At 33.6% G+C, this 26,120-nt stretch overlaps 3 protein-coding genes and 1 long non-coding RNA gene across 4 annotated transcripts; 1 reads left to right on the top strand and 3 right to left on the bottom strand.

Annotated features, from left to right (window-relative positions):
* Nucleotides 1-2: 2 nt before the first annotated feature.
* Nucleotides 3-13,202, bottom strand: LOC114928534 (transmembrane protein 205). Its single transcript, XM_029299784.2, has 4 exons — nucleotides 12,449-13,202; nucleotides 1,735-1,928; nucleotides 1,473-1,636; nucleotides 3-1,226 (listed from the first exon to the last, which is right to left on the bottom strand). The coding sequence occupies exons 1-4, from the start codon at nucleotides 12,733-12,735 to the stop codon at nucleotides 939-941; spliced, it is 933 nt and encodes a 310-aa protein (XP_029155617.1). The 5' UTR covers nucleotides 12,736-13,202; the 3' UTR covers nucleotides 3-938.
* Nucleotides 7,473-8,668, top strand: LOC114928545 (uncharacterized). Its single transcript, XR_003819081.2, has 2 exons — nucleotides 7,473-8,286; nucleotides 8,348-8,668. It is a non-coding gene; the product is annotated as an uncharacterized LOC114928545 (long non-coding RNA).
* A 5,000-nt stretch (nucleotides 13,203-18,202) lies between the features above and the next one.
* Cand1 (Cullin-associated and neddylation-dissociated 1) lies at nucleotides 18,203-24,557 on the bottom strand. Its single transcript, XM_029299725.2, has 17 exons — nucleotides 24,206-24,557; nucleotides 23,524-23,693; nucleotides 23,082-23,295; nucleotides 22,710-23,002; nucleotides 22,465-22,627; nucleotides 22,105-22,378; nucleotides 21,492-21,998; nucleotides 21,124-21,407; nucleotides 20,904-21,035; nucleotides 20,656-20,824; nucleotides 20,282-20,579; nucleotides 19,999-20,197; nucleotides 19,648-19,905; nucleotides 19,371-19,559; nucleotides 19,043-19,286; nucleotides 18,802-18,948; nucleotides 18,203-18,540 (listed from the first exon to the last, which is right to left on the bottom strand). The coding sequence occupies exons 1-17, from the start codon at nucleotides 24,245-24,247 to the stop codon at nucleotides 18,407-18,409; spliced, it is 3,717 nt and encodes a 1,238-aa protein (XP_029155558.1). The 5' UTR covers nucleotides 24,248-24,557; the 3' UTR covers nucleotides 18,203-18,406.
* Nucleotides 24,558-25,014: 457 nt separating this feature from the next.
* On the bottom strand, nucleotides 25,015-26,107 carry LOC114928517 (uncharacterized). The gene is made up of 4 exons (XM_029299760.2): nucleotides 25,846-26,107; nucleotides 25,689-25,754; nucleotides 25,436-25,605; nucleotides 25,015-25,347 (listed from the first exon to the last, which is right to left on the bottom strand). Exons 1-4 carry the CDS (start codon nucleotides 25,880-25,882, stop codon nucleotides 25,267-25,269), a joined length of 354 nt encoding a protein of 117 aa, XP_029155593.1. The 5' UTR covers nucleotides 25,883-26,107; the 3' UTR covers nucleotides 25,015-25,266.
* Nucleotides 26,108-26,120: the final 13 nt, after the last annotated feature.

Below are 26,120 nucleotides of genomic sequence, written 5' to 3'. Positions count from 1 at the left end.
TACAGAGTAAATATATGATACTTTTATTGCCTCCAATGTAGTAAGCAGTGTTCTTTTTGTGATTCGCGAAACTATTTAAAAAAATTTCTAAACATATAAAAAAAACCACGATATTTTCTTAATCGTAGGCAGAATAATGTTTTTATCTAATTGCATTAATACATTTTTAATTAATATACTTCAATAATTATTTTTTCGCATGTCGATATAAGACAAAAAAATACGCTTTGGCAAGAATCTATGCCTTAAGAGATTTGAATAAACGTATAATGATAGTTTTACATACGTCTATTCTAAGTCAAGTAAATTAAGTATATTTTAATCTGAGATATTATTTATAGAAGCATCGACTAACTTCTCTTTTTAATGTCGACAAATAAATTACATCCATTCAGTCGCGAGACACTCTTACAAGTTACACATGCACGCGTTTTGCACTACTTTTAGCAATAATTTACACAGTTTTACCAACGAATATTATAAACAGATCATAATTTGCGAGAAATTTTATAATTCATTTTTTATCTTTCTTTCGACTTGATTTTCTCGTGACTTAATTATTGTCGTACAAATAATTATTGTTATGTAATTTCTCTTTTCGCTGAATACTTACTCTACTTCAATATAGAATAAGCTCAGACCATGATAGAGCACAATACTAGAATACTAAAATCCTCGACATCCTCGAGGCGTAAAATTCCAAGCAATTAAAAGACTCATTATATAGTCTCTTATAGTCGCGAGTGACTTTAATGACTGGTAAGATCGCATTTTGCATCGCGAGGTCCGAACTTTTCGGTACTTTGACCTTTATTATCGCGTATAAGACGCGTTTTTTTCCACGATTAGTTCTTCTAGATTCCATCAGTCGAGATAGCCCACTATCTCGAACGATCTCGTACATCGCATACACATTTTTTCAAATTGATAGACTGCTCTTACAGAACGCATAATTTACTCGCAATGTAATAAAGATGAAGCACCGTACATGCCATGGTGAGCATGTTTCCCATGGCGATGGACACATGGACCCGGCGGAATGCCTGATTGATCTTCAAGTAGTGCGGACAGTTTTTCAACGGCCCGGCGTGGTGACCGCCGATCTCGTTCCCGATACCAGCTGCGCGTTCCAGGTTGTTTTTCAGCACGATCAGCTGGAGCAGCGGAGGTGTCAGATAGAGACGTATCAGCAGCTCCAAGAAGAAGGCTCCGGACATCGCGCCGACCTACGCATAGCCCAAATTTCACTTCTTTTTATCCGTCCCTCTTTCTTCAATGTTATTATATTTAAAAAAAAAAACAAGGTAGCAAGCATACGTCATTAGACGGCAAAACGACGTCGCTTTGACGTTTAATAACGTCAGTTTGCTACTTGGGAAATTAAACGGGAAAATTATATTGTACCTATTGAAAAGAAATGCTACATGTAAAAATAAAGTTTGTTTGTTCTTTTTTCAAGATATCATCCATACCTGAACAGCGATTTCGGCATCCCACGTATATGCCGGATGGTGTTTGACGAATATGAGCAGCGTGGTGAGACTCAAGCACGCGTTGATGGTGAAGTATCTCGGAAATAGAACACGCTGCACCTCACCGAAAGCGTGTCGTGGCAAAGCAAAGTATAAGGATAGACCTGAAAGACAATAGCAATGAATTATAGAAACTTCTGCAAGAAGAGGAGGTAAGAATCTCTCTATTCTTTATTCCAATATTTCAATATTTCTTGATTACCTGATACGAAAGTCATCCAGATTTGCGCACCAAAATGAATGACGAAGGACGCGAGGTAAATGAAGGATGCCATCCTGGAGTAAGGATGGTCAGAAGCCTGCGCCTTTTCCTTCGTTGGAACGAGGACCGATGCGACGAACAAAATTGCCACGATCGTGATTATATGAGTGGGTTGCGTCGTGTGGAAGAGAATCCTGCAAAGAGAGGTAATTATGGATTTAATATCTTGGTCTCTCTATATTGTGAAAATTTTAATTTAGTTTTAAAAAAGCACTACTTAATTATCAATAATTTGTAAAAAAAAACTTCATTATTTTTATGTAAGAAAATATTAATTTTCTTGATATTTTCATATACATAGATATATCTGTATATATAATTGTTTAATTATTCCATCAAATTTTAGACTGAGAATTATTTAACGAAAAGTTATTTTTCATAAGGTGACTTAGAAAATACATTATCTCGATCAAAATCACGTTCGAAAAATGGCTCGATTAGATGTTTTCCATTTTTTCTCCTAAATTCTTATCACCACAAGAAAGTTTACAGCGATGATGTAAACTTGATGCAATAATTTACGAGATATGATCTCACCGGGCGTACTCGACACATATCTTTGCAATATTAGATAATATTTTCCGAGTATCTCGAATTATATTATTTAACACACGATGTGTGCAGGTCTGCGGGGTCGCGATATCGAAGACAAAAAATTTCATCGTTAGATAATTCGCGACGCGTCTCGCTTAATGCATGCGTCGACGTGACGTCAAAGTCAAATAAATCTGTCGAGATTGAAGGTGTCTGGGAACGCTCTATGCAAACGGGTGATTAACACTTATATAGATTTGTCTGTCCAATTCAGAATTGAGTTCAAGGACATGTAGAACATCTTTCCTAATATATAATTTTATATATACATATATTTATAAATTTTATTATAATTATTATATTTATTTTTGCATCGCAGAGAGCTTTTTACGCAAATATATTATAAAAATATATTCGCAATACAAAGAGATCAAAGCTATTAATATTCAATAAGGATACTATATACAAAAGAAAAAGAGAAAAAGAGAGATACATCAATGGAATATATATTTAAATACTATCATTTAATTCTTGTATCACGCAAATATTAAAAATGCCACGCATGAAGATGATGAAGAGCTCGTTAATAAATTTCAGCAAGCGCTTCCTGCCGGGATGACACGCATTTTTTATGCCCGTGGCATATCGAAGATGTACGAATAAATATAATTCTTGCACGTTCAAGCACGTGTCACATATATGTATATGCATACGCGTGACTCTCTCTCTCTTTCCCTCTTGAAATTCTCCGAAGTGTCGCGTGTGTTTTATGTACCGGTGCTGTTATAAGGATACGCATTCCCTGGTTCAAGCACCTCGACATGCCATCCCTTTTTTTGCCCTCAACAAGTTAAATGCGCGCGTGCAACTTTGCCAACATGATATTAATTCGCTTCATTTGATTCTGTATATATTTTGCACAGCGTAATACACCGTAAAAAAATGTTAAGTATATTACCTAAAAATATGTAAAATTACATCAATAATAAGTGTAAAATTACACGATAAAAATGTATACATTTTCATATACATTATGTAATATTTTACACTTATTATTTATGTAATTTTACATGTTTTTATGTAATACTTTTCATAGACAAACACAAAGTAACTCTGATAGTTTTGTTGTGGAAGTTATAACGCATTTAGGCCCAATTGCACCAACTTTATTATTTTGGTTTTAAACGAAATTTAAGTAAAATCTATCTTTATCTTTTTTTTAAATTAAATAAAGTCAAACGCATATTTCAATTTTGCTTAAAACCAAAATGACGTTGCACGAAATTATCGCACGTGACGTAGCCTTTGTCTTTTCATCAATCTTAACAACGAATAAATAATTTTATATATATGTACATACATCTGTATCTTCAACGGCAAATTTTTATCTTTAAAATGTCATACCAAAGTATTTATCAAAATTTCGGGTGTAGGTTATTCAAAACGTGACTAAATTCGATAATGTGTCATGCGGTATAAATAAAATTGTATACAATTTTCACTGATGTGTGTAATTTATATAATTGCAGATTAAAGCAGAATATCTTCCCTTATGAGAGAAGATACTCGCAAAAAGTCACTTCTTTCTCCGTTAAAATAAGCTAAAAGATTGTCGCGAATAGACGGGCATCATCCTTGGACTAATTTTACATTTGCAAATAAAATCACGAGACGCACAGCTGTCAAGAGAAAGATAAAGAGAGCAATTTTTTCTGGCGAACATAAAGTGCTCTCGATAAGAAACATCTGCGACAATAAAATACAACAAATCGCGCGTGATCGCAATTATTGCGATCCCCTTCGAGAACCGAGTAATAAAACAACGAGGTCAACGAGCCACTAGGACAACACTGATTTGTCTGTGAATTTCTTGTCCTCAATCATCTTCTCCGCGATTAATAAATCGATGTTCGACGCAACTTTATTGTTAAGTGCAACGTGAGGTAAAAAAAAAAAAATTTACCGCGCGACACCACTTTACGTCACTCGTCTGTCTATCTCGTTTGTTAGACTGGCATATTTTTATCTCCTACATTTCATCATTTGTGTATGTTATTTTTACATCGGTCGTCGCGACAAGTGCATGGCGATGCATAACAAAAGTGCTGAATGCGTGATAGGAATTCAATTATAGATTAATGAAGTTTCTTTGCTCTTCTCTTGATTCAACATGATTGCTTAACGATTGCGTATTCATTATTTTTTATCTATTAGGAATGATACATCTTTTCTCTATTACTCTTACTTCATTTTAGACAATTTTTTCTACATTAGATTCTTTCCATTTTTTAAATTTTCATTATTTTCTATTTTCTCTATTTCTTTTATTATTTTACTTTAATCCCTCTTCTTGTCTTCTTTTTTTTCTTCTTTTTTAAAATTTAAATTATATTTTTTTCTATTGTATATCCTTTTCACGCGGCAGAATCCGCAAAAAAAGGAAGAATCCGGGATTTAGGATCCTACATATAATTAGAGAAAATCTTAGGAATAAGAATTATTTTAAAATAATTAAAATCGAAAAGACTAATATAAAAATACAAAATTATACAGAGAGAATTTTCTTTTAAAATTTACCCTGAAAATTATGGCAATCGTGGGACGATATGGTATGGGAAGAATTTTATGAGTTTCTGCGATTAATATTTACCACAATAAAAAATATTAATATGTACAATTAATCGAACATATTATTGTGATAGATGTTATACAATACATGATTTTGAGGGTAAACTCTAAAAGAAAATTCTCTCCGTGTAGGTATAAAAGGACTTTAATATCAAGAACTAATAAGCTATATACTTATTGAATTTGTATTGCATATCAGAGTTTTTCGATTTTTTATTATTGAAAAATACTTAATTCTTATTTCTAATACTTTCTCTAATTGCGCGCAGAGGGTCCGGATCCGGATACACGATCGCAATTCAACGTACGAACAATCGGACGCACACCTGCGTATGTGCGTGTGTGTAATGCATTATCAAGCGGGAAACGTGCAGGATGGCACGCACGACCCACGTCGCTTATAGATCGCGGTCGCGTATATGATTCGCAAAATCAGTCTTCTTAATTTTATTAATACGATACGCGAGGCAATGCGCGCGAATCTCTATTCGTTGCATCCGGTCTCTCCGTTTTGCTTCAAACCGCCAAGATGTTTCTCGCATACTCTATCTATCAAAGTAGATTCCATATACACGTATAGATTCTATTTCTAGCTCTAAGTGCTTGGAATATAGTTTTTCTGTACATGTCAATTAATTTCAGAAGATCCTCACAGAAGATACTCTTAATATATTAATTTAATATATCAAGGCAATTTTGAGTATAAACTTATTATATAATATATTAAATCGAAAATGTGTGGTGGAAATTTGATTAGAGATGTCATTTTGTCAAAAATAATTAAAATTGCGAATATCTAGGAAATGAATAGAATAGATATAAATTAATTCTAAACGAACAGACGTGTAGCTTGAATGAACGGAAGAAAATATACAAAAATGATGTATATTCTGTGACGAGTTTCTAATGAAAACACCGGTTGTGCGACATAATGGAGTGACTGGACAAAACGAAAAAGAGATCGGTTAATTACGCTTTGTGAATTCTTTGAAAATGTAAAAGTGGATGTTCGGCAAATTGCCAACTACACGTCCGATGTGGCAGGTAGATTACAGATGTTCGGTGTGTCTCGTTATAAAACTCATCGCTTCGTTCAAAATTTCTATAAAAAGAAATCCTTGAGATTTGCAAATTTTATGTGTCTCCAATTATCGAGAATGATTGATTATTATTTAATGATCGATTATAAAAGCCTTTTCGCGCTTCACACAATCTATAATCACTTAGAAACTAAAATTATACGTTCTTTAATTAATTTTAAATGGATAGTTTTTTTTTAAGATTAATTAGAGAAAGATGTGTAATGGAAACTTACTATTAATTATGTCATTATTGCCAAGAAAAAAACAAACTGCAAATTAATCAAAGCAGCTGTATTATAGAGACAACTCGGGACATTCTACAAGAAGAGAATTTTCTCTTAGAATTTATCCTAAAAATTATGGTAATCGTGGGATAATATGGTATATCTAAAGAATTTTATAAGAATTTCTCTGATTAATATTTACCACAATAAAAAATATTAATATGTACATATAGTAAAATTAATTGAAGATATTTTATATCTTATTGTGATAGATTAGATATTAATTTTTTATTGTGATAATAACCTTTTATAAAACTCTTCCAATACCATATTGTACCACGATTGTCATGATTTTCAGGGTAAATTCTAAGAAAAATTCTTTCTGTGTATAAATATATAAAAAAATTGTGTTAAAATAAAGAGTGCAAGAAACATTTTTTCCGATGATTCTTCTTTATATATTGTATAAGACCGACTCATATGCCATATATCTTCATATGCAATTTTTATGACTCATATATGTGATATATAATTTACTGACGCGATCTGATTAATGATATTTATTGAAGAATCGTTAAAGCACGGTCGTTTTGCAAGAGCAATTATCGGAGACGATTGACTAATTCCGACTAATATTCGAGACATCCGAACAATCGATCGACGAACCGAGCCATTTAATGAGGACCGCCTTCGATAAGAGATTTATTCCTACGCCTTTGCATTACAAACGGGTTTCTGCGGTTGTCCGAAACGCCCGGAACCTGTAATTATTTTTTTTTTTTTATTGGAGTTTGTATCACGCGTGAATGTATGCTGTGTCAGCCCGAGAATGCATCGCGTATGCGATTTCAACGCGAGGAAGTCACGATTATCTTCGATTAAACTTTGCTGTGCAAACAAGATTACCGCAGCACCTTTCGCGCAAAAAGTGCATACATTATATATTACCAAAGGATAATGTTAGATTAATCGTTATATTATTTACATATTACATAATTAATATTTATATAATCATTATATAATTAAATATATTACCCAAATAATTTTCGCTCGTGTATAAACAATACTAATATTTATTACAAGGCCTCAACGAGCATATAATGAAAAGTTACTTTACCGTCAATTATTCAATTATAATGTTGTGTTCTGTTAAAATGTAAAGATGTATGAATATTTATCTCTGAAAGATAGAGTCAATAACTAATACCTGTTACAATAATGGAACCATGCTTGTATGTGATGTCTGTAATTAGTGATCTGCTTCACTCGGTAGTCGTCCATGTGTGTAAAACTTATTTGTTGCAGCCTTAGTTTTAATTGATGATATAAGACGGACCTACTAGTTATGCTATCATAAAACTGGTAACGACTCGATATATATGCAAGACTGTCTTTCCTTCTTTACATTTTTTTTTTTTAATATGAAAGTAACAACATCATGTTGACAACAACAAACACCAAACTGAACATGTCAATGCAAAAGACTTTCGGATGGATGCCGCGTGATCATGCAGACATTTCGCAAAGACATTTCGCAATGCAGACGTTGCAGTTTGCATCTTCAGGATTGAGACATGGAGACTTGACCCAAGGAGATGGAATCCTTGACATTGTAATTAATTATTATGACACAAGGTTTATCTCAGAAACCATATAAATCAACAAAAAATGGTTTCAAAGGCTAACGAAGATAGTGAATATTTAGATAAAGCACATTGTGTGTTGTCAGTTATTGACAATAATAAAGAACAAATTATAAACATATCCAATTTTTTGCTTGTAGTTGTCTTATACATGATGTTTATATTAAAAAAAAAAAAGATGTAAAGAAGGAGAGAGAGTCTTGTATATATTGAGTCATTACCAGTTTTATGATAGCATAACTAGTCGATCCGTCTTATTGTCAATATTAAAACTAAGGCTGTAACAAATAACATTTTACGTTTTACACACATGGACTACAGAATGGAGCAGATCGCTAATTACAGATATCAAATACAAGGATGGTTCCATTATTGTAACAGGTATTAGTTATTGACTCTGTCTTTCAGATATAAATACTCATACATCTTTACATTTTAACAGAATACAACATTATAATTGAATAATTGACGGTGAAGCAACTGAAGACACACAAGTGAGTGTCGAAACGTCTTGCGTATGTTCGCGTATATTTATTAAAATGTTTTTTATGTTAGCGTATCATCACGGATAATTATTATAATGTAACTTATTTTCGTAATTAATTCATAGCTTGTATCCGCAATTTTTATGAAATAATTCGATTTATTAATATATTTAGTAATTAAGAAATATATTTCTGAAAAAGGAAAAAAATTTTAATTTACGGTTGTAATTCGCATCTTTTATGTTGTAACAATTTCGCAATAAAGTATCTTTTCATTACATGCTTGTTGAGGCCTTATAATAAATATTAGTATTCATTATATAATTATTATTTAAATATAATTATTTCTTTGCTGATTTTATATATAAAAAAAATATATTATAAAATATAAATGTTAAAACAGAATATAATACAATAAAAGAGGAGTAAAATGAATAAAAAAAAAGATGTAAATCTGTTTATAGACGGCTTCTGGAAAAATAGAAGCTTACGTCCTTCGAAAGAATGCATCCATTATTCACATTCGTCTCTCATTTTCCGAGAGAACGGTGCGATTATACAGTCATGTGCTCCCGCACGAGACACGCCGTAGACACACGTAATCATTACCCAATTATCGCCCCAGCTAATTACAGGCACGCGATGTTAACGCCCGAGAAAATTATACATGATAAACTGAGAACGATTTATTAGATCGCGCGCGGTTGTCTCTCGATTACGCGCAGAAGTGCAATTATTTATTATAGATAAAAGATGCGTTTGCAGAATTTATACGGAATTGTTGGAATATCGCGTTATCGATATGACGAACTTTACGTCGAATCGAAAGCGGAAGTTTGTGGAATTTTTCCATTCATTTTTTATCTTTAGAGATTTACAAACCGAAATCGCAAAATATCGAAGAAAAAAAACGTGATGAAGATATGTCATCGGAAAAATAATTCGAGACGTTATTAAAAACTTTCGAAAAAGATTGCAACGTCATTGGAATCTTTAGCAAAAATAGAGAGAATAAAGAGAAGACGTGTCATTTGTCAAATAAAAACGCGATCTATTTATACTTAATAATATTTTTAAAAATATAAAAAAAATTTTAAATACGCATTTTTTAAATATTTTAATTCAATAAATACATATTTCTATTTATATAGAAGAATTGAAAAAAAATAATATGATCTCTCGCGACATGACTCATTCCTAACTTGGGGACAATAAAGGACATTTATTGTCCAAATGATAAATATAAAAATAAGGAGAAAATAAAAAGAGAAATCCTTTTGAATTATCATTTCCCCGATGACGTCTTCGCACGTTAATGAATCGTTACTTTCGCGCACGACGATTCGAAAATAGAGATCAAAGGCGAATACCGACTAGATATGTATGTCTCATAAATGAGAAAAGGAAGGCAATAAATACGTCGTATGTAACGCGGAAAATTTATCGTGAAAATAGATTTTTTAATCGATTTATAATTGCGGAGTACAATTTTGCGTATTTTATCGCATTCTCGGTTTACGTCACATGTCAATTAATGCTTTTCCGTTTTAATGATTAATTTCAAACGTTAGAAACATACGTAATCTTGCTACGCATCGAGATATGATACGTAATTCTTCGGTATGATCTAAGGATGACCTCTTGATTTCGAGAAAACCATTAAATCCGATATCTTCTAAATCAATAACCGGAAGGGTCTTATCACGAGAAGACTTTTCTCGGCAATATCAAAATCCAATTAACGATTATTCTTATCGCGTGTCGTACTAGAATCTACGTAATATAGAGAATCTAAATATATCAATGACTATTGAAATAGTGTATAGATAAAGTTATGATATAAATAACTATGTCAATTTTTTAGAAGTCACTAAATCTATTTAATTTTTTAAAAATGAAAATTTAAGATATATGTCCAATTTATTTATTTATTTATTTATTTATTTATTTATTTACTCGTGATAATCGCGTTTTTAAGATATATCTAGGAATTTTAGGAAATCGATCTCTTCGTAGAAACAATCTTAAAAAGACTAACATTGCTAATTGGAGTCGCATTATTAAGCTTCAACTTTGTTTCGCGATGAACCTTTGTTCTGCGAGATTATGCGCGAGATATTTTATCATTGAAATTTAACAAGGTGTTAGTGTATTATTGCGTGATTTTTTTCTGAATGAAGTTCGAGTTAATAAAGTTACAAAAACAATTCGTTATCTTTTTGATATATTGCTTTTTCTTATAAAATGCGAAGAAATGGATGAAGATACATATGTATAATATATATATATATATATATATATATATATATATATATATATATATACATATATATTGCGTGATTTTTCTCAATGGATTTCGAGCTAATAAAATTACATATACATATCTTCACTTATTTGTTCGCATTTTATAAAAAATTGATAAAAAGAATTATTTTTGTGACTTTATTAGCTGGAAATTTATTTAGAAAAATCAATATACATATCTATATTCATTAATTTGCATTATATAAATATACTGAAAAAAACTATCGATTTCAAATAATATTTATTTGTTTTAAAAAAGGATTTCTTATATCAAATAAATATTTTTCACGGCAAATCAATATTATTAGTTTCAAATAAATGATGTATAAAAAAGTATTAAAATAAAATTTTTTTGAATAATTAAATGATTTTTTTTTTTTTAGTGATATATATATTTGGACTTGATATTATCCATCTGATGAATAATCGTGATGAGATTTTTAATAAATCTCAGAGGGGGCTAAATCGTGTATGTGAAATGATTTCGAGACAATTATTTATATGCAAGAATATTACTTATATAGAAACGTCTTGCGTATTACATGTAGAAGCTTTACGATAGCGATCGCTTTTTATTTTTATCTACTAGTCTTATTTCTCAACAGTAAATCTTGTATGTACGGAGACCTCTCTTTTATCTGCGACACTCATTGTAAGTGTCTTACAACTTATAACTTTAAAAATTGCAAGTATTATAAATATGTAAGATTTTTGTCAAAAGTTGACGAGTGAGAGATTGAAGCATTGCATCTACACAGAGAGAATTTTCTCTTAGAATTAATTTAGAATTTTTTTTTTTAAGGGTTTCTCTGATTAATATTTACCACAATAAAAAATGTTAATATCTATACAACAATAAGATATAAAATATGTTCGATTAATTTTACTATGTACATATTAATATTTTTATTGCTGAATATTAATCAGAGAAAGCTCTTATAAAATTCCAATACCATATTGTCTCACGATTATCATGATTTTCACGGTAAATTATAAGAGCAAATTCTCTCCGTGTATAAATTACAATGTGTGTGAGATCCTCTCAAAGGAACAAGAAAGGATTCCAACTTCCAGATCTGCCTTCTCCGAAGAGAATGGTCTCTGGATAGAACAAAGCATCTCATCGATGAGAGAGACAAGAATCAGATAAATCCGAAAAAAATATGCCTGTCGATTTTGATACGGAAATTGACTTTTTCGTTCAAATCTTACATCAAGAAAGCACGAAAAATAAATTGCCGTAGCTAAATTTTAGCTGTTCCTACACGGAGCAAATTTTCTCTTAGAATTTATCCTGAAAATCATGGCGCAATATGGTATTGGATGAATTTTACAAGAGTTTTTCTGATAATTTTCTGATAATTACTATGTACATAGTAAAATTAATTGAACATGTTTTATATTTTATTTAAATATGTTATGTTGATATAATTATGTGTAGAAATATTAAATATTTTTAATCAGAGAAACTCTTGTAAAATTCTTCCAATATACCATATTGTCCCACGATTATCACTATTTTCAGGATAAATTTTAAGAGAAAATTCTCTCTATGTATTTTACAACCTGCATTTTAGTTATCATACCTTTTTAGATATGATAACTAATATTTTTTAGTTATAGTTTAACGAAGAACGCTCCAGCTAAAAAATATTAGCTATCATACCTTTTAGGCACGATAACTGGATTCAATTAAAATTCAGCTGTAATAGTTAATTTTTGCCCATAAGGAAAAGGCCTCTTCTTATACTTACTTGAATGCTTTGGTGCGACGCACGACCTCGTAGTACTCGGCCAGGTTCTTCAGCAACAAGCTGTAGGAAGTCGTGCTGGCAGTCAGGACATTGTCTGCCAGATCAGGCAGGTACATCGCGTTCCTCCGATCCTGTTCCTGGCGGCGCAGGAGCTCCTCCTGCAGCATCTCCTCGTGGAGTTTCTTGTACTTCCTCTTGACGTGGGACAACTTGCTTCTCTGCTTCGAATCGGACGGAGTGGTCATCGTCTCGCCCATCTCGCTACCAGCCAACGTACGTACACACATGGCGCTCCGCTGCCGATGTGTCGTGATATCGGTGATTTTTCAAGGACGAGGATATCTCCTCTTATCGGTCTTCTTCAATGGACCAAGACGAGCTCCAAGAGATCCTCGAACGGGACACTTGGACCACGCAGCTGTCACTCTTCTATCTGGCTCCTCTATCTGGATCCTCCTCTATCTAGATGCTTGCTTGCTTCGCAGTGGCCCAGGTGGGTTTGACGAACTCAACTCGCTCTGCTCCGATGGTCTGTAGTCGCGAGGGTGGCCGATCACGTCCGATCGTCTGATGACATGCGTGACGTGCGTGGGAGAGAAATTCTACACTCGTTTCTCTTTCTCTCTCTCCTTCTGCCTGATTATCGCCGTAGAGTGCGCTGCGCCTCGACACCGCTCCACTTTTATGTCACTCATTCTCTCCCTCCTCGCACCGGTTCCCCGGCTCCGATGACGAAGTCGAAGGTGGAGAACGGATGTGCGAAAGGGTTGAGGCGCCGCCGATGAATCTTCTCTTCCAGGAAGGGAGCGAATAAACGGTCTTTTTTTCAGGTGACATTTTGATATTCTCTATACGAAGAGAATTTTCTTTTGGAATTTACCCTGAAAATTATGATAATCGCGAGACAATACATATGGTATTGAAAGAATTTTATAAGAGTTTATCCTCTGATTAATGTTTATCACAATGAAAAATATTAATATGCACATAGTAAATTTTATTATGTACGTAGTAAAATTAATTAAATATATTTTATTTTTTATTGTGGTATAGGTATTAAGAATTTTTATTGTATAGTAAATATTAATTAGAGAAACTCTTATACAAATTCTTCAAATATCATATTGTCCCACGATTACCACGATTTTCAGGATAAATTCTAAGAGAAAATTTTCTTTGTATGGAATGCAGTTCTGATAGAGAATTATATATATATTAATTATAATTATATAAAATCGCATATATTTCTTATATATATATATATATATATATAATTTATACATAATATAGTAGTGTTATTTTCATATCTTTTTCTTCATATCTCCTCTATTATATTCATATATAAATTTATAAAGAATAAAATGTTCCTGTATTGCAAAATTAATATATCGATTATAATATATAAAAATTAATATAAATATTCTGTACAAGAATTTGAGACGTTTTGACAGATTATTGTAAAAGAAAGTTAATAAAGATGTGATTATAATTGCGTACAATATGTATACATAAAATTAAATGCGCACAATATATACAGATGTGGAAGTGTATGTTTGTTTTTATTTGCGTTTTTCTGCATCTGCGAACTGCGTTTTGCGTTTTTTATGTAGACGAGTTAATAGTGACATATTCGAGATAACGTATTTTTTCATTGCTAATCAAACATAGTTCGACATAGTTACATACGGAATGTTATTTTTTTATTCTTAAATCAGTAAAGTGTATCATTTTTTGTTATTTAAGATAATAGAAATATTTGAGATAAAGCATTTTTTCATTCTTAATCAAAGTATTGAAGATAGTTGCGGAATTTTATTCTTATTAAATCATAAAGTGTATCGTGTCTTCCTTGTGTTATTATAAATCATAAATTAATAGTGTATTATTAGAAAAAAAATAATACAGAATATTTTTACGTGTATAGAATATTTTCGCCCATTTTATAGAGTCGAATTTTGGGACCTGAAATTTCAAACTTTTCTTATGCCAAATAGTACGATATGATGAGACATAAATCCCAGAGAAATTTCAAGATGAGCATAGGCACGGTTCCTCAGATATGAAGAAGTGAAAGTGATAATTTCTCATAGAATTGACTAACATATCATTACTTTCCCCCTTGTATTTACAGAACTGTGCCTATACTCATCTTGAAATTTTACTGGGACTAATGTTTCATCTAATAGTACTATTTGCCATGAGAAAAAGTTTGAAATTCGAGGTCCCAAAAATGGGCGAAATTTGCCATCACTCTTTACGTTACAAATCTCGAAATATTTTATTACGTCGATAAAATGAATATTTTTATTGCGATATTAATTCCATGCACGTATTTTGCCTAGATGTGAATTATAAAACGCATAAGAATCCTCAAAGCGCACTTGTCGTTATATAAGAACTTACGCACAGAGGATATGATTCACAGACATATGACATTACATCTTGTGACAGAAATCCCCGCGTAATGTAAATAATAGTGATAATGATAGAGTTTACATATAGTTTGTGTCAATTTTGCGCGTCAAATCGTTGACGCAGTTGAATCGAATCTGAAAGAACGCGCGTTGCAAATATCTCTTGCAAATGTATACTCTTGGTAAAAATTTGCTTTCTTGCCAAGGAAATGGTCCACGCAATCCATTCTCAGAATAAACTTCAAAATCGATAATGATTCATATATATCGTTACCTAATAATCATCGCGGAGATATCGCAGTTAAGATACACAGTTATACGTATTAAAATAATGTCCCAATTTGGCGGTACACAAATTTATTTACCCGATTTTAATCTTTGATCCTGATACAAAGATTGCGCGATGTAAGGTTTAGAATAAGATAATACTTCTTTTGATACAATGAAAAACAATTGTTAACTTGACTAAATTATTCAACTAAATACTATTTCGTTAATTGAACATATAAAAAAATATTTAAATTAAATGTAACATATTAAATCTAACGTCTAAAATCTAATAAACATGTATATTTCACTTAAATACTAATTATGTTCAATTAATAAAATAGTAATTTATTTATTTTTTTTTTTTTTTAGTCAAGTAAAAAAATTTTTCAGTGTACGATAATACTCGTATACTGAATCTTTTTTTCAAATAAGCATGTATTTACAGGTTTATAAACACAGATAGCATTTTCTTTTAGAATTTACCGTGAGAATTATTAAATATTTCTGATTAATATTTATCACAATAAAAATATTAATATCTACCACAATAAGATATAAAATATGTTCGATCAATTTTATTATGTACATATTAATATTTTTTAATGCGGTAAATATTAATCAGAGAAATTCTCATAAAACTAAATTCTAAGAGGAAATTCGATGTAAAAAAAGTGAGGATTTTTGTCTAAAATTGTTGACTCTTCTAGATCGAACAGAGATCGAGCTGGCGGAAATCGATTGCACTTTGGGTCGCTATGCAGGCTTGCGGGTTTTCGGGATGAGCAAGTGCAAGCTTCCGGCGTCAATCACGAGAATAATTGTTAAATTGATGCCGCTGCGGAAGCGCAAATCCGATGCCGCGCATTATGCAACGCACGTACGCGTGTGGCGTACGTGCCCCGAGGTAGACCGATCTTTCCAGCCCCTGCTTCGAGAAACGGGGACTTCAATGAAATTCGGGTGAACGGCCCCTCTCCCTCTAATTACTCCCGCCGAGCTATTAGAGAGCAATCAGCCCCCGGGCGATACAAACCGCAAGCGAGAGAAAGAGAGTCGTACCTCATATACCTTCTAAAATCGTCTGCAAATAATATTTAGCCGATTCTCGAAGACCAAGTCACGTCTTTTTTTCATACTATTTATTGACCTCTCTTCGAGAAATACCGAGACGTAAAATCCAATAGACATGCGAAGCCGCAAAAGTGTAGGTCTTCTGGAGACTAAAGATTTTTTTACACACGGAGAGAATTTTCTCTTAGAATTTACCCTGAAAATCACGTTATTTGTGGGACAATTATTATATTGGAAGAATGTTATAAGAGTTTCTCTGATGAATATTTTTAATACAAAATATTAATATCTACCACAATAAGATATCAAATATGTTCGATTAATTTTACTAAAATATTAATCTTAGTAAAATTTAATGTACTATGTATGTGCATATTAATATTTTTTATTGTGGTAAATATTTAATCAGAGAAAACTCTTATAAAATTCTTCCAATACCATATTGTCCCACAATTATGATTTTTAGGATAAATTCTAGGATAAAGTTCTCTCTATGTATATATTTATTTTTTTTAACGATTTTTATGATTATTTTTAATAGAGCAGTATGAGAAATTTTTATCAAGCGTGAAAAATAGGGAATGGCAATGAAGACATTATCAATAATCAATAAGATGTTATCATGATTGATAATAATCGACTGAAATAGTTTTGTTAATTACTCAAAACAAACGGAGATTCTCGATAAAAGTAACAGCGTTTCTTCTAGACAAAAAAAACAGGTGATAAAAAACACCATTCTTTGGTGATTTAAATACACAGTAACAACATATGCACTTGTAACACACGAATCGCAACGATGATCGAATGTATATGTATGCTGCATAGTTGCATATAGCTGTCACTCGGCGTGTGTTTACATTTTGCACGCGCGCGATTAATAATTTTTACACAATCACGCCGATCAAATAAAGCGAGCCTGACGCAATGGCAATTTCTACTTTCGAAAGAAAGAGACAAAAAAATTAATTTAAAGATATGATTATATATATATATATATATAAATTATACATAAAATATGTTTTATATGTTTAATAAAATTACAATTTTTTATATAACAAGAATCAAATGCGTACTTTTGGTCAAAAAAACATTCTGCCATTAATATTAAATAAAGTTTTTAATTTCTTTTTATCAATTCTTGTTTTTTTGCTTTCAGAATATTTGCGCGCAAGCAATATTTCACAATTTTAAATTCCTCCTTTGGGCGATGCGCCAAATATCATGTTTATCTAAACTGGCTTAATGACTGAGTTAGATTTATTGCTAGTGGTTTGACGTACGCAAGCATGTGTCAACCTGGAGTTATTCTCGTCTAGTCTGTATTTACGTTATCACCGTAACGTCGCTGAATAGCAATCTACGTTCCTATATAGTAATTACTAAACCGCGAATTCGTCACAGCATACGTACAAATCGCTAAAGAGCATTAAGAAGAAATGTATTCCTCGTCACAAAGTCAATGCACTGCCAAGTACGATCGCGGAGGCTGTCGACCGCAAACCTTTTAGCAAGATGTAAATTATTCCTGCAATTACTATCTATTTATAGTCTCGCGTCACTCTAACGCAACAAGCTACCATTCATCGATCTAGTACTCTCATCTCTTTTATGTATTGTACAATCTGATTTTTTTTGCGCAAGTACAATAATTAGATATTATTTTTATCAATTATTGCTGAAGAAAAATGTGACAGAAAGCGCTTGCGCACACAATCTTGGTAATAAATTTATTTTGGGTGTTGCATATAAAGTGGGCCATTCAAATACACGAACATGCATCAATTGTGGATTGTATGGGACGCGAATGTATTTCAACACTTAACGCTGAAAGAGCTAAGACTTATTTTTATCTCGAGATTATATTTTTCTCGAGTTTCTTTTTGTCGCTAAATTGTCCTGCGCTTGAGATTGTACGATAAAATTGGATCGCTTATCGCGATGATTAGATACATAGATCGATCCAATAAAACAGGAAATATGCGTGATGATAAAATGATTATTGCCGGCAAATTTATTTTTAAATTTATACATGGCGTGCTACATTAACTCACATTTATTAGAAACTACGTTCAAATCGAGGATATAATATAATGAAAAAATAATGTATAGAAATAAACTATGGATAGAGTATGATCACGAACGCGCTTAGCCCACGACGATCTATATGAGATACAAAAAGAAAGAATTAAGTCAATTACTCTTAGCTTTGATCCATCGCGTTTGTCTCATTTACGTTACTGCCGGTGCAGTCCTTTTGTATTGTCTCGAAAAGTGGCTGCAATTCCGGCGTGGCCTTAATCTGTCCGACAAATTCGCTCAACGATGGATTTTTATCTGTAAATATATTATATTTCAGAAAAAATGCAGAAAAAATGTAAATTAATTGAAAATCATTTTCACAAAACTTCAATTTTATTTAAATTAATTAAAGCTCCTTGTTATTTATCGCAATCACGTTAGTGACATCAGAGGCGAAAAAATACGCCAAAATTTTTAGCGTGTGCTTTCTCGTTTCCGACGTCACAATTCCAACATGGTCGGCAAGGGCTCAGAAGCCTTAAATCTCTCATTTTATTTCAAGATAATGCCACTTACCTGCATCAGGAATAGTCAGCAATGCTGCGACGGCTCTCAAAGCGGAGCGTTTCAATTCGTCTTGTTTCTCGTATTCCTGTTTCACAGAATTCGCTTTTACTTTCATCGTGCAAGTACTCTTGAGCGGCTCGACTAATCGCTCCAACCCTGCGTATGAAAAAAATTAGAGGATTAAAATTAAATAAACATTCTCACGTGCGTCAAGAATTTTAATGCAAACAAATGATGCGCGATATCTCACTCTGTAAGACTGCAGTTGGGCACAATTGTGCGAGTCGTGCGGTCATAAGGTAGGTCAACATTTTGATGTCATAGTGATCTCGAAGACCGTTCTCTACATGATTTAAGAATTCGAAAACGTCTAGCCTATCTAGACATGAGTCCAATAAAGTATACATGCATTCAAACGCTGCCTTGCGAAGATCCAATCCATCGTCCACCGTATGTTTAAACGGACCCATTTCGACTTCTCTGATAAGTTCTTTCTGCATAAATAAAAGAAAGCTTATATTATATTACAAAATTCTGGAGATAATTTAAATCTTAGTTTTCGCTAGTTTCCTATCAACCTTGATTTTAGTCTCTGCATAAAGGTGTGGTAGCACGGCGTCTAAGAGATCTCGTATCAACATAGGTTTATTGTGCGCGGCAGAATTGAAAGCTACTAACGCTACTCTCCGAACGTTAAGATCAGGATCCTCTAAAGCAACTAAGAAATTGCCCATGCACTGCTTCAACATAGCATCAATAGGTTGTGGCTGTAACACGTATACATATTATATGTATATTTCTAAGATGTATATATGCGCTTATTGTAGAATGACTGTCGTCAAAAACGTAAAGTACCTGATCGGAAATGGTGAATTTGACCGCGGTAACCGTCGTTGTTCTCATAAGAGCCGACGGCGACTTGAGCGATTCTTGTAATCTTGGTAACAAAGTAGCAGGATCGATTAGGGTCAATTTACCGAGACATTCGGCCACGACGTTACGGGTACCTTCTTCCGTGCATTCGCAGTGCCTGTACAAGAGCATCCAGATTGAAGGCACGAAATTTTGCAAATGCGATACGCCGGATGGACTGGCCGACTGACTCGTGATGATCTATAAAAAACAAAGAAAAAGAAAGTAAAAAGATGGTTTTATATACATTTCGATAAAACTTAATGTAAACAAAAATTGTATGAAAATCTTTACCTCTTTCAATGAATGCAAAAGCAGATACTGGCGTTTGGGCTGCGCCTCGATCTCTTGAAGTATGAAAGGCAAGTATTCAGGAAGGTTTCCAATTGCGATATTTCCCAGTGTATAACTGGCCGCGGATTTTACTTCTTCCGAATGAGACGAGAATGAATTTATAATGGTGTGTTTCAGCGAATTAATTCCACTCAGATCTCTGTATAGAAATATTATTTTAAAGATAAACGTCTTCAATAATGGTAAGACATTTGTATTAAGAAGAGTTATATGATTCTCTTACACATGTCTTCCTATCTCTCCAATGACCAACAAGGCGAATATGTGTTGAGCGACGTTCTGAATGTCTGACGGATTCTGAACATCCTTTAGCAACTGTTGCACAATACACTGCGCTTCTTCGTGCCATGTGATTGTCAGCGCGGCTGCACACTTGGCCAGTGAGTGATAAGCCTGCTTGTGAAGTACGCATTGAGTAACTGGAACTATTAACATCGCGAGAAGATCTCTGTACCCGAGACCCGGCAAATTCGCTTGCACTAAAGCTTGGAAAAACTCGAGCATTGAATTTAATGCGACACCTATTCCGACAAAAAATCAATGTATTGAATACACATATTAAAACATTATTAATTCAATGTTGTGTAATAGTTTTACCTTGAAGAAGTGGCGACTTTACAAGAATGAGTATCTCGGGCAAGATATGGTCAGACACTCTAGTCAGAGCAGCTGGATGTAACTTTGCAATGGTAGTGAGAAGATTCAATGTCAGCTGCGCAATGTGTAGGTCTGACTCATTTAATAATGCAGGTAACTCTGTAGTAACCTGTGTGAAAAGGATTAAAAATGATTATCTTATGTTTCATTAAATATTAATATATATAGCACAACTAATACTCCATTACCTTATCAAGTAAGTCCGGATGTAGAGCTGAGCTATAATTGCGTACCAGTGTATCTAGAAGAGGGAGAGAGGAAAGTTTTAAAGCTCGTTGATTCTTTCTTAAAAAGGACCCAAGAATAGGTATTGCTTCTTCCTACGAAAAACAATAAGATTTTGTAGAAGAAAAATTTTGCTATTTTTCATAATGCGTGTATATATACACTTGTATTTGATAAATTTACCATGATTGGTTTAAGATCGACTCTCAGAGGAGACGCGGCTATACAAGTTAGAGCCTTAACAGTGGTAAGCCTAGTTATCTCGTTGCGCAACCTGTCAAGGAAAATAGGTAGGCATACATGCAATTTGTCTGACAGAGTGTCTCCAAAGTGCGCAAGGATCTGTCCCATACAAGCGATGGCTCTCTCCTTCACTTCCTGATCGATATCGGCCGTTTTGAGCCTCATCAGAGTGCAGTGATATATTTCGTTAGATAACGGAGTGAAGTTGCGGGAGAAGGGTTTATCTGAGATAAGCGTTAAAATCTCGGTTATCGATATCACTTTATTCTATCTACATTATTGCAAATCAAATAAAATCATTTACTCACCATGAGGTCTGATAACTTGTACGAGTTGTTGCAACACTAGCAATGCTTCGGCAGCGATCTTGTAGAAGGAATCTCCTACAGCTAGTATGATTGGAGGCGCCAGAACTGGCATATGAACGTGGAACGCTTCGGGCTGATGCGTCACCAAGAGCGTATGCACAAAAGCTAAAGTGTCGATCTTCATATTCGAGGACGAGTTTTTGTCACCCAGGGAATATTGTATGCCGGGAATCAGTGCTGGGATATGATTAGTTAAAGCGCCAGGTAAAACAAGCACCAGTTCCTTTAGCAGGGAAAAGCAATCTTGTCTTGTTTTAATGCTTTTTTCTTTCATTTGACGATGAACTGCCTTTACTATTAATGGTACTTGCTGTTGCAACAACGCAATAGGTCCGTCATCGTCTTCCATTGCGTCTGGATCGAGAGGCACACCGGTAGCTGGCCTCGTTTGTCTCAACAAAGCAATATATGCATGAAATATATCTGATTTGACATTTTCTTCTCTCTCTGCAATTATAAAAGTAAATATCACACATAATAATCATACACATTGGATAAATAAAATTTTGAGATTAAAATGTTATATAGATAAATTTCAATGGTTGATACTTGCCTTTGAACCTAGTGATCAATGCAGGTGAAACTACTTTATAAAGATCTGATAGCAACTCTCTTCTACTAGATACAACCGCTTCTAGACATTTTGCGGCTGCGCGACGAACTTTCCAACTCATATCGTCGTCATCGGAATATTCATCTTCCGCGTCTTCTTCTCCATCCTCTTCTATTTCCATTGCAGTACCTTCTCCGTCAGAAAGATCGTTGATATCATCGTCATAATTGTAATTTGGATCGTACGTGATATATATTAGGCAGATCTCTATAATCTAAAAGATAAATTATTTCATTTAATAATGTATAAGAGACACATGAATATAATGTCGTAACATAAGATTAATCTGAATTTACTTACTTTATTTATATGCGGAGTAATCTCTTTCGGACACCTATAAACAAAAGATTCAAATGCTTGTAAACAATATTCTCTCAATTCATCGTCATCCTCATTACTATATTGAACAATCAATGGCATAACACGTTCTATCTGTTCGCCGAATCTGTGTCCTGCTTGTCGACTGCAAATAAATTTAGAAATTAATTACAGATGCTAATTTATTCTCTTCACTGATTATTCGAGCACAATGTAGATTATCTTACCAAATAGAAGCAATGCATTGGATATAGGTACGTATAACGTTCTTTGCTGTTTGAGTTTGAAGACCATCGAGAAGATGATCCAACAATTTGTTGTATAAATAATTGTTGCTGGACGTCAACAAATGACTCAGCGCTACTATAGTGCGTTTACGAACCGCTTGCCGCGGCGAAGAGAGTTGCGGCAATAATGCGGCCAGAATTGTAGAATGAAATGTGACTAGCAGAGCACCAAAGCGAGAGAGCAAGTCGGCGACAATGTCGAGTGCCTCGAGTTGTACGGATACATCCTCTTGCTGAAAGATGCGTCATGTATATAGATATACATAGATTAGAGATACACATTAAACTCGAAATCAGACAAAGATAATTTACCTTTTCAATAGCGCTGCTTAATTTGCCTGTGATACGTCTACAAACGTTTGCGACTAATGCACTACAACCCAAGGGAAGCTCTGAAATGACAGTCTTCAAACCGATGCTAGAGATATCGCGCAACTGTTCCTTGTCAGATACCATATTGGTGCATAGAGCATCCACAATAGTTTCCACTTGATAATCCTTTACTTTATTAACTAATGGGCCCAGACTGAAATTGCACACATTCTTGTAATTAAGCGATTCAACAAAAAATTTATAATACTTCACGCACAGGTCTACTCTGGTTATTTCACTCGTGTTAATAATCTTCAATTCAATGTAATGTATTAGTATACAAAAATTCATATATATGAGAAAGACACAATATTAATATATATGAAATATACAAAAACATAAATAAGAAAATACATTATAATATGAAGACAAAGAAATCTACCATTTGACAGCAAGATTCTGCACTTCTCCGTTTTTGTCTTCCAATAACTTAAGAAGCATTTTTACAACTTTACGCTCAGAATCATCGTCCAGTTTGATGCTGTCTTTTTGCAGTTCGCTCATCAAGTCATTAGTTGCCATAAACCTGAAGTCTTTATCGCTGGATGTCATCTACAAAGGGAGCATAGCCATTCAAGCACAGTCATATTAAGGATAATACAAAAATACATATAACAAAGATTACATCTAATAATTATGAATTGATTTAGAAATATCAGAGATAATCGATTAATTCATAATTACAAACGCAGACAATAATGAAGTCGATAATCACAGGCAATGATGAAATCGATTAGATATCAATTACTCGGCATGCGGGCAAATAATTACAATATCCGAATATAATCGACGTGTACAAACACTCTTAATATTTATGCGAGGAAATATATTCTAAATTAAAATTAGGGAAAAAAAAGAAGTCCGCGTTCTCTCATTTTACGACACACTACGAGCGAGTTGCGCCGAAAAAAATCGGGAGAACGCGGCTAGGTTATATCATTGAGAAAGGATCACGACGGAATAAGAATCTCGGTGCGAGGCACACGAGCGTATAAAATGACATTTCCCTCGATCGCTGCATCGCGTATTTCGCACGTACGCCGATGCGCGACGATTATGCATACCTTCTCCAGCAGGTTCGCTATTTGATAGGAGACACTAGCCATGGTTGCGGAGTTTTTTTTCACAGCCGGTTCGACGATCGGCAGCAAGTTCCGGCGGCGCGTTTTATAAGGCAACGAAAAAAAGGAAAGGAAAAACAAAGCGGATCCCCCCCGGTGGCGACGATATACCGACGAATCCTCACCCCGGATGAAAAATCGCGAGGAGAAAACCGAAAAGGATATATTTATATATATATATATATAGCGGCGTTTTTTTCCCTCTTTTTGTTTTCTCGCTTCTCTACCAAAAGTTATCCGCTATCGGCAGCATCTCTCAACGCGATGCCGAAATTTTGACTGAACGTGCGCGTTCCTAAAGCCGCCACGAGGAAGCCGCCCGTAGAGTAGCACGCGCATGCGCGTCTATATGTATTACGTGTTTATTCGTGTGTGTGTGTGTGAGAGTATATATTTTTAGATCCTCGTGAAAAAATAATGCCGAATTGAGATGCACTTTTCGCTATTTTTAACGCGATTCATCGACCGTCAGCACGCGACATAACAACTCGATCATGAATTACGTCGCATCGTGACGTATTTGGTGGGATTCTCTCGAGTTTCTCATTCCTGAACTCTTACAGCGATCACTTTCGTTCGGAAAGATGTTTTTATTTATGGCATACGAGGAAAAAATTAAGATTCGAATTGAATAATTTCACATTGAATAATTCAAACTGGCAAACATGATAAGATAAATATATGTAGATTAATATAATTTTTTGTTATCTTCTGCTTCTAGAAATTTAAGAATTTAGATGCAAATTGAACACTTCCGTTTACATATTTAATCTGATAACTTACAATTTTACATTTATTACAATAATTAACACAACTGCCATTCTGCGACAGAAGAATGAGAAGCTTATTATATTTTTACCTGCACGTAACAATATCTATAATTATAACTACTTTAAGTCTTAAATCATATGAGTACGTGAATGACAAGAAAATATACAGTGAGATAGTTAAAATAAATAAAAAATATAACAGTAAAATATTAGAGAGAAGAGTGCAAAAATATCTTAATCAGTCTCATCATCGTCCTCTTCCTCCGTTGAGTCTTCCTCAGCATTCGGATCTTCAAAGTTTGAAACCTGATTTTCCTAAAATGAAAGGATAGTTTTAGACATACAAATTATTTGGAGAGTAAAGAAATTGGCATATAAATATGACTTATTATTATGTATTTACAATTTTTTCCTTTGCTTTTGCTATTCCTGATTCCTGTGAATCCTTGCTTTTGTTGTCAGTAGTTGTCGTTGAACTAGTAGCCACATTTATAAAAGAAGTGATGGGTTTCTGCCATTCCGGTGTTTCCCTTGGATGATAAGGATTTCCACCTCCAGAGCTTTTTCCTGCACCTGTGAATATAAATTGTATTTTCTTTATCAATATCTGTTCTTCATCTAGAATGCGAAGAATACATGTGGAAGAGACGTCATACTTTTTTTGCCATTACTTTTGCCAGGATTAGCCGCGCGAATTTTTCCAGGAGCTTTTCCACCCACAGCTGTAAATAAACGACATAAACAGATAATAACATTCGCAACTGTCGTTAATAAAATTCGTCAAGTGTCTTTATTTGTTCTACTTTAGCCTACCTTTTGTAGGTACTCTGTCCGCCTTTGTTCTCACCATGTTTCTCCACTACGGAAAAGTTTTTAGAAAACTCTGCTTTACACACAAGAATCGCAGAAACGAGAACTTGCGAAATAATACCGCACCACTTGCCAAAATATCGTTATGGAATTTGAAATTGCAGTCAAATCCAGTATGGCCAAATTAGGCATCATCGTGTACTAGTCAGCAGTTTGGAGGGATTTTTTTTGAAGCGCGAAATATGAAATATTGAAATAATGCGTTTAAAAAATATTAA

Source organism: Nylanderia fulva, unplaced genomic scaffold, assembly GCF_048542155.1.
Source record: "Nylanderia fulva isolate GAGA-0341 unplaced genomic scaffold, ASM4854215v1 Scaffold3, whole genome shotgun sequence".
NCBI classification, from domain to species: Eukaryota; Metazoa; Arthropoda; class Insecta; order Hymenoptera; family Formicidae; genus Nylanderia; species Nylanderia fulva.
Note: the sequence above shows the minus strand (reverse complement) of the source record. Positions and strands in the feature narration are given on the sequence as shown.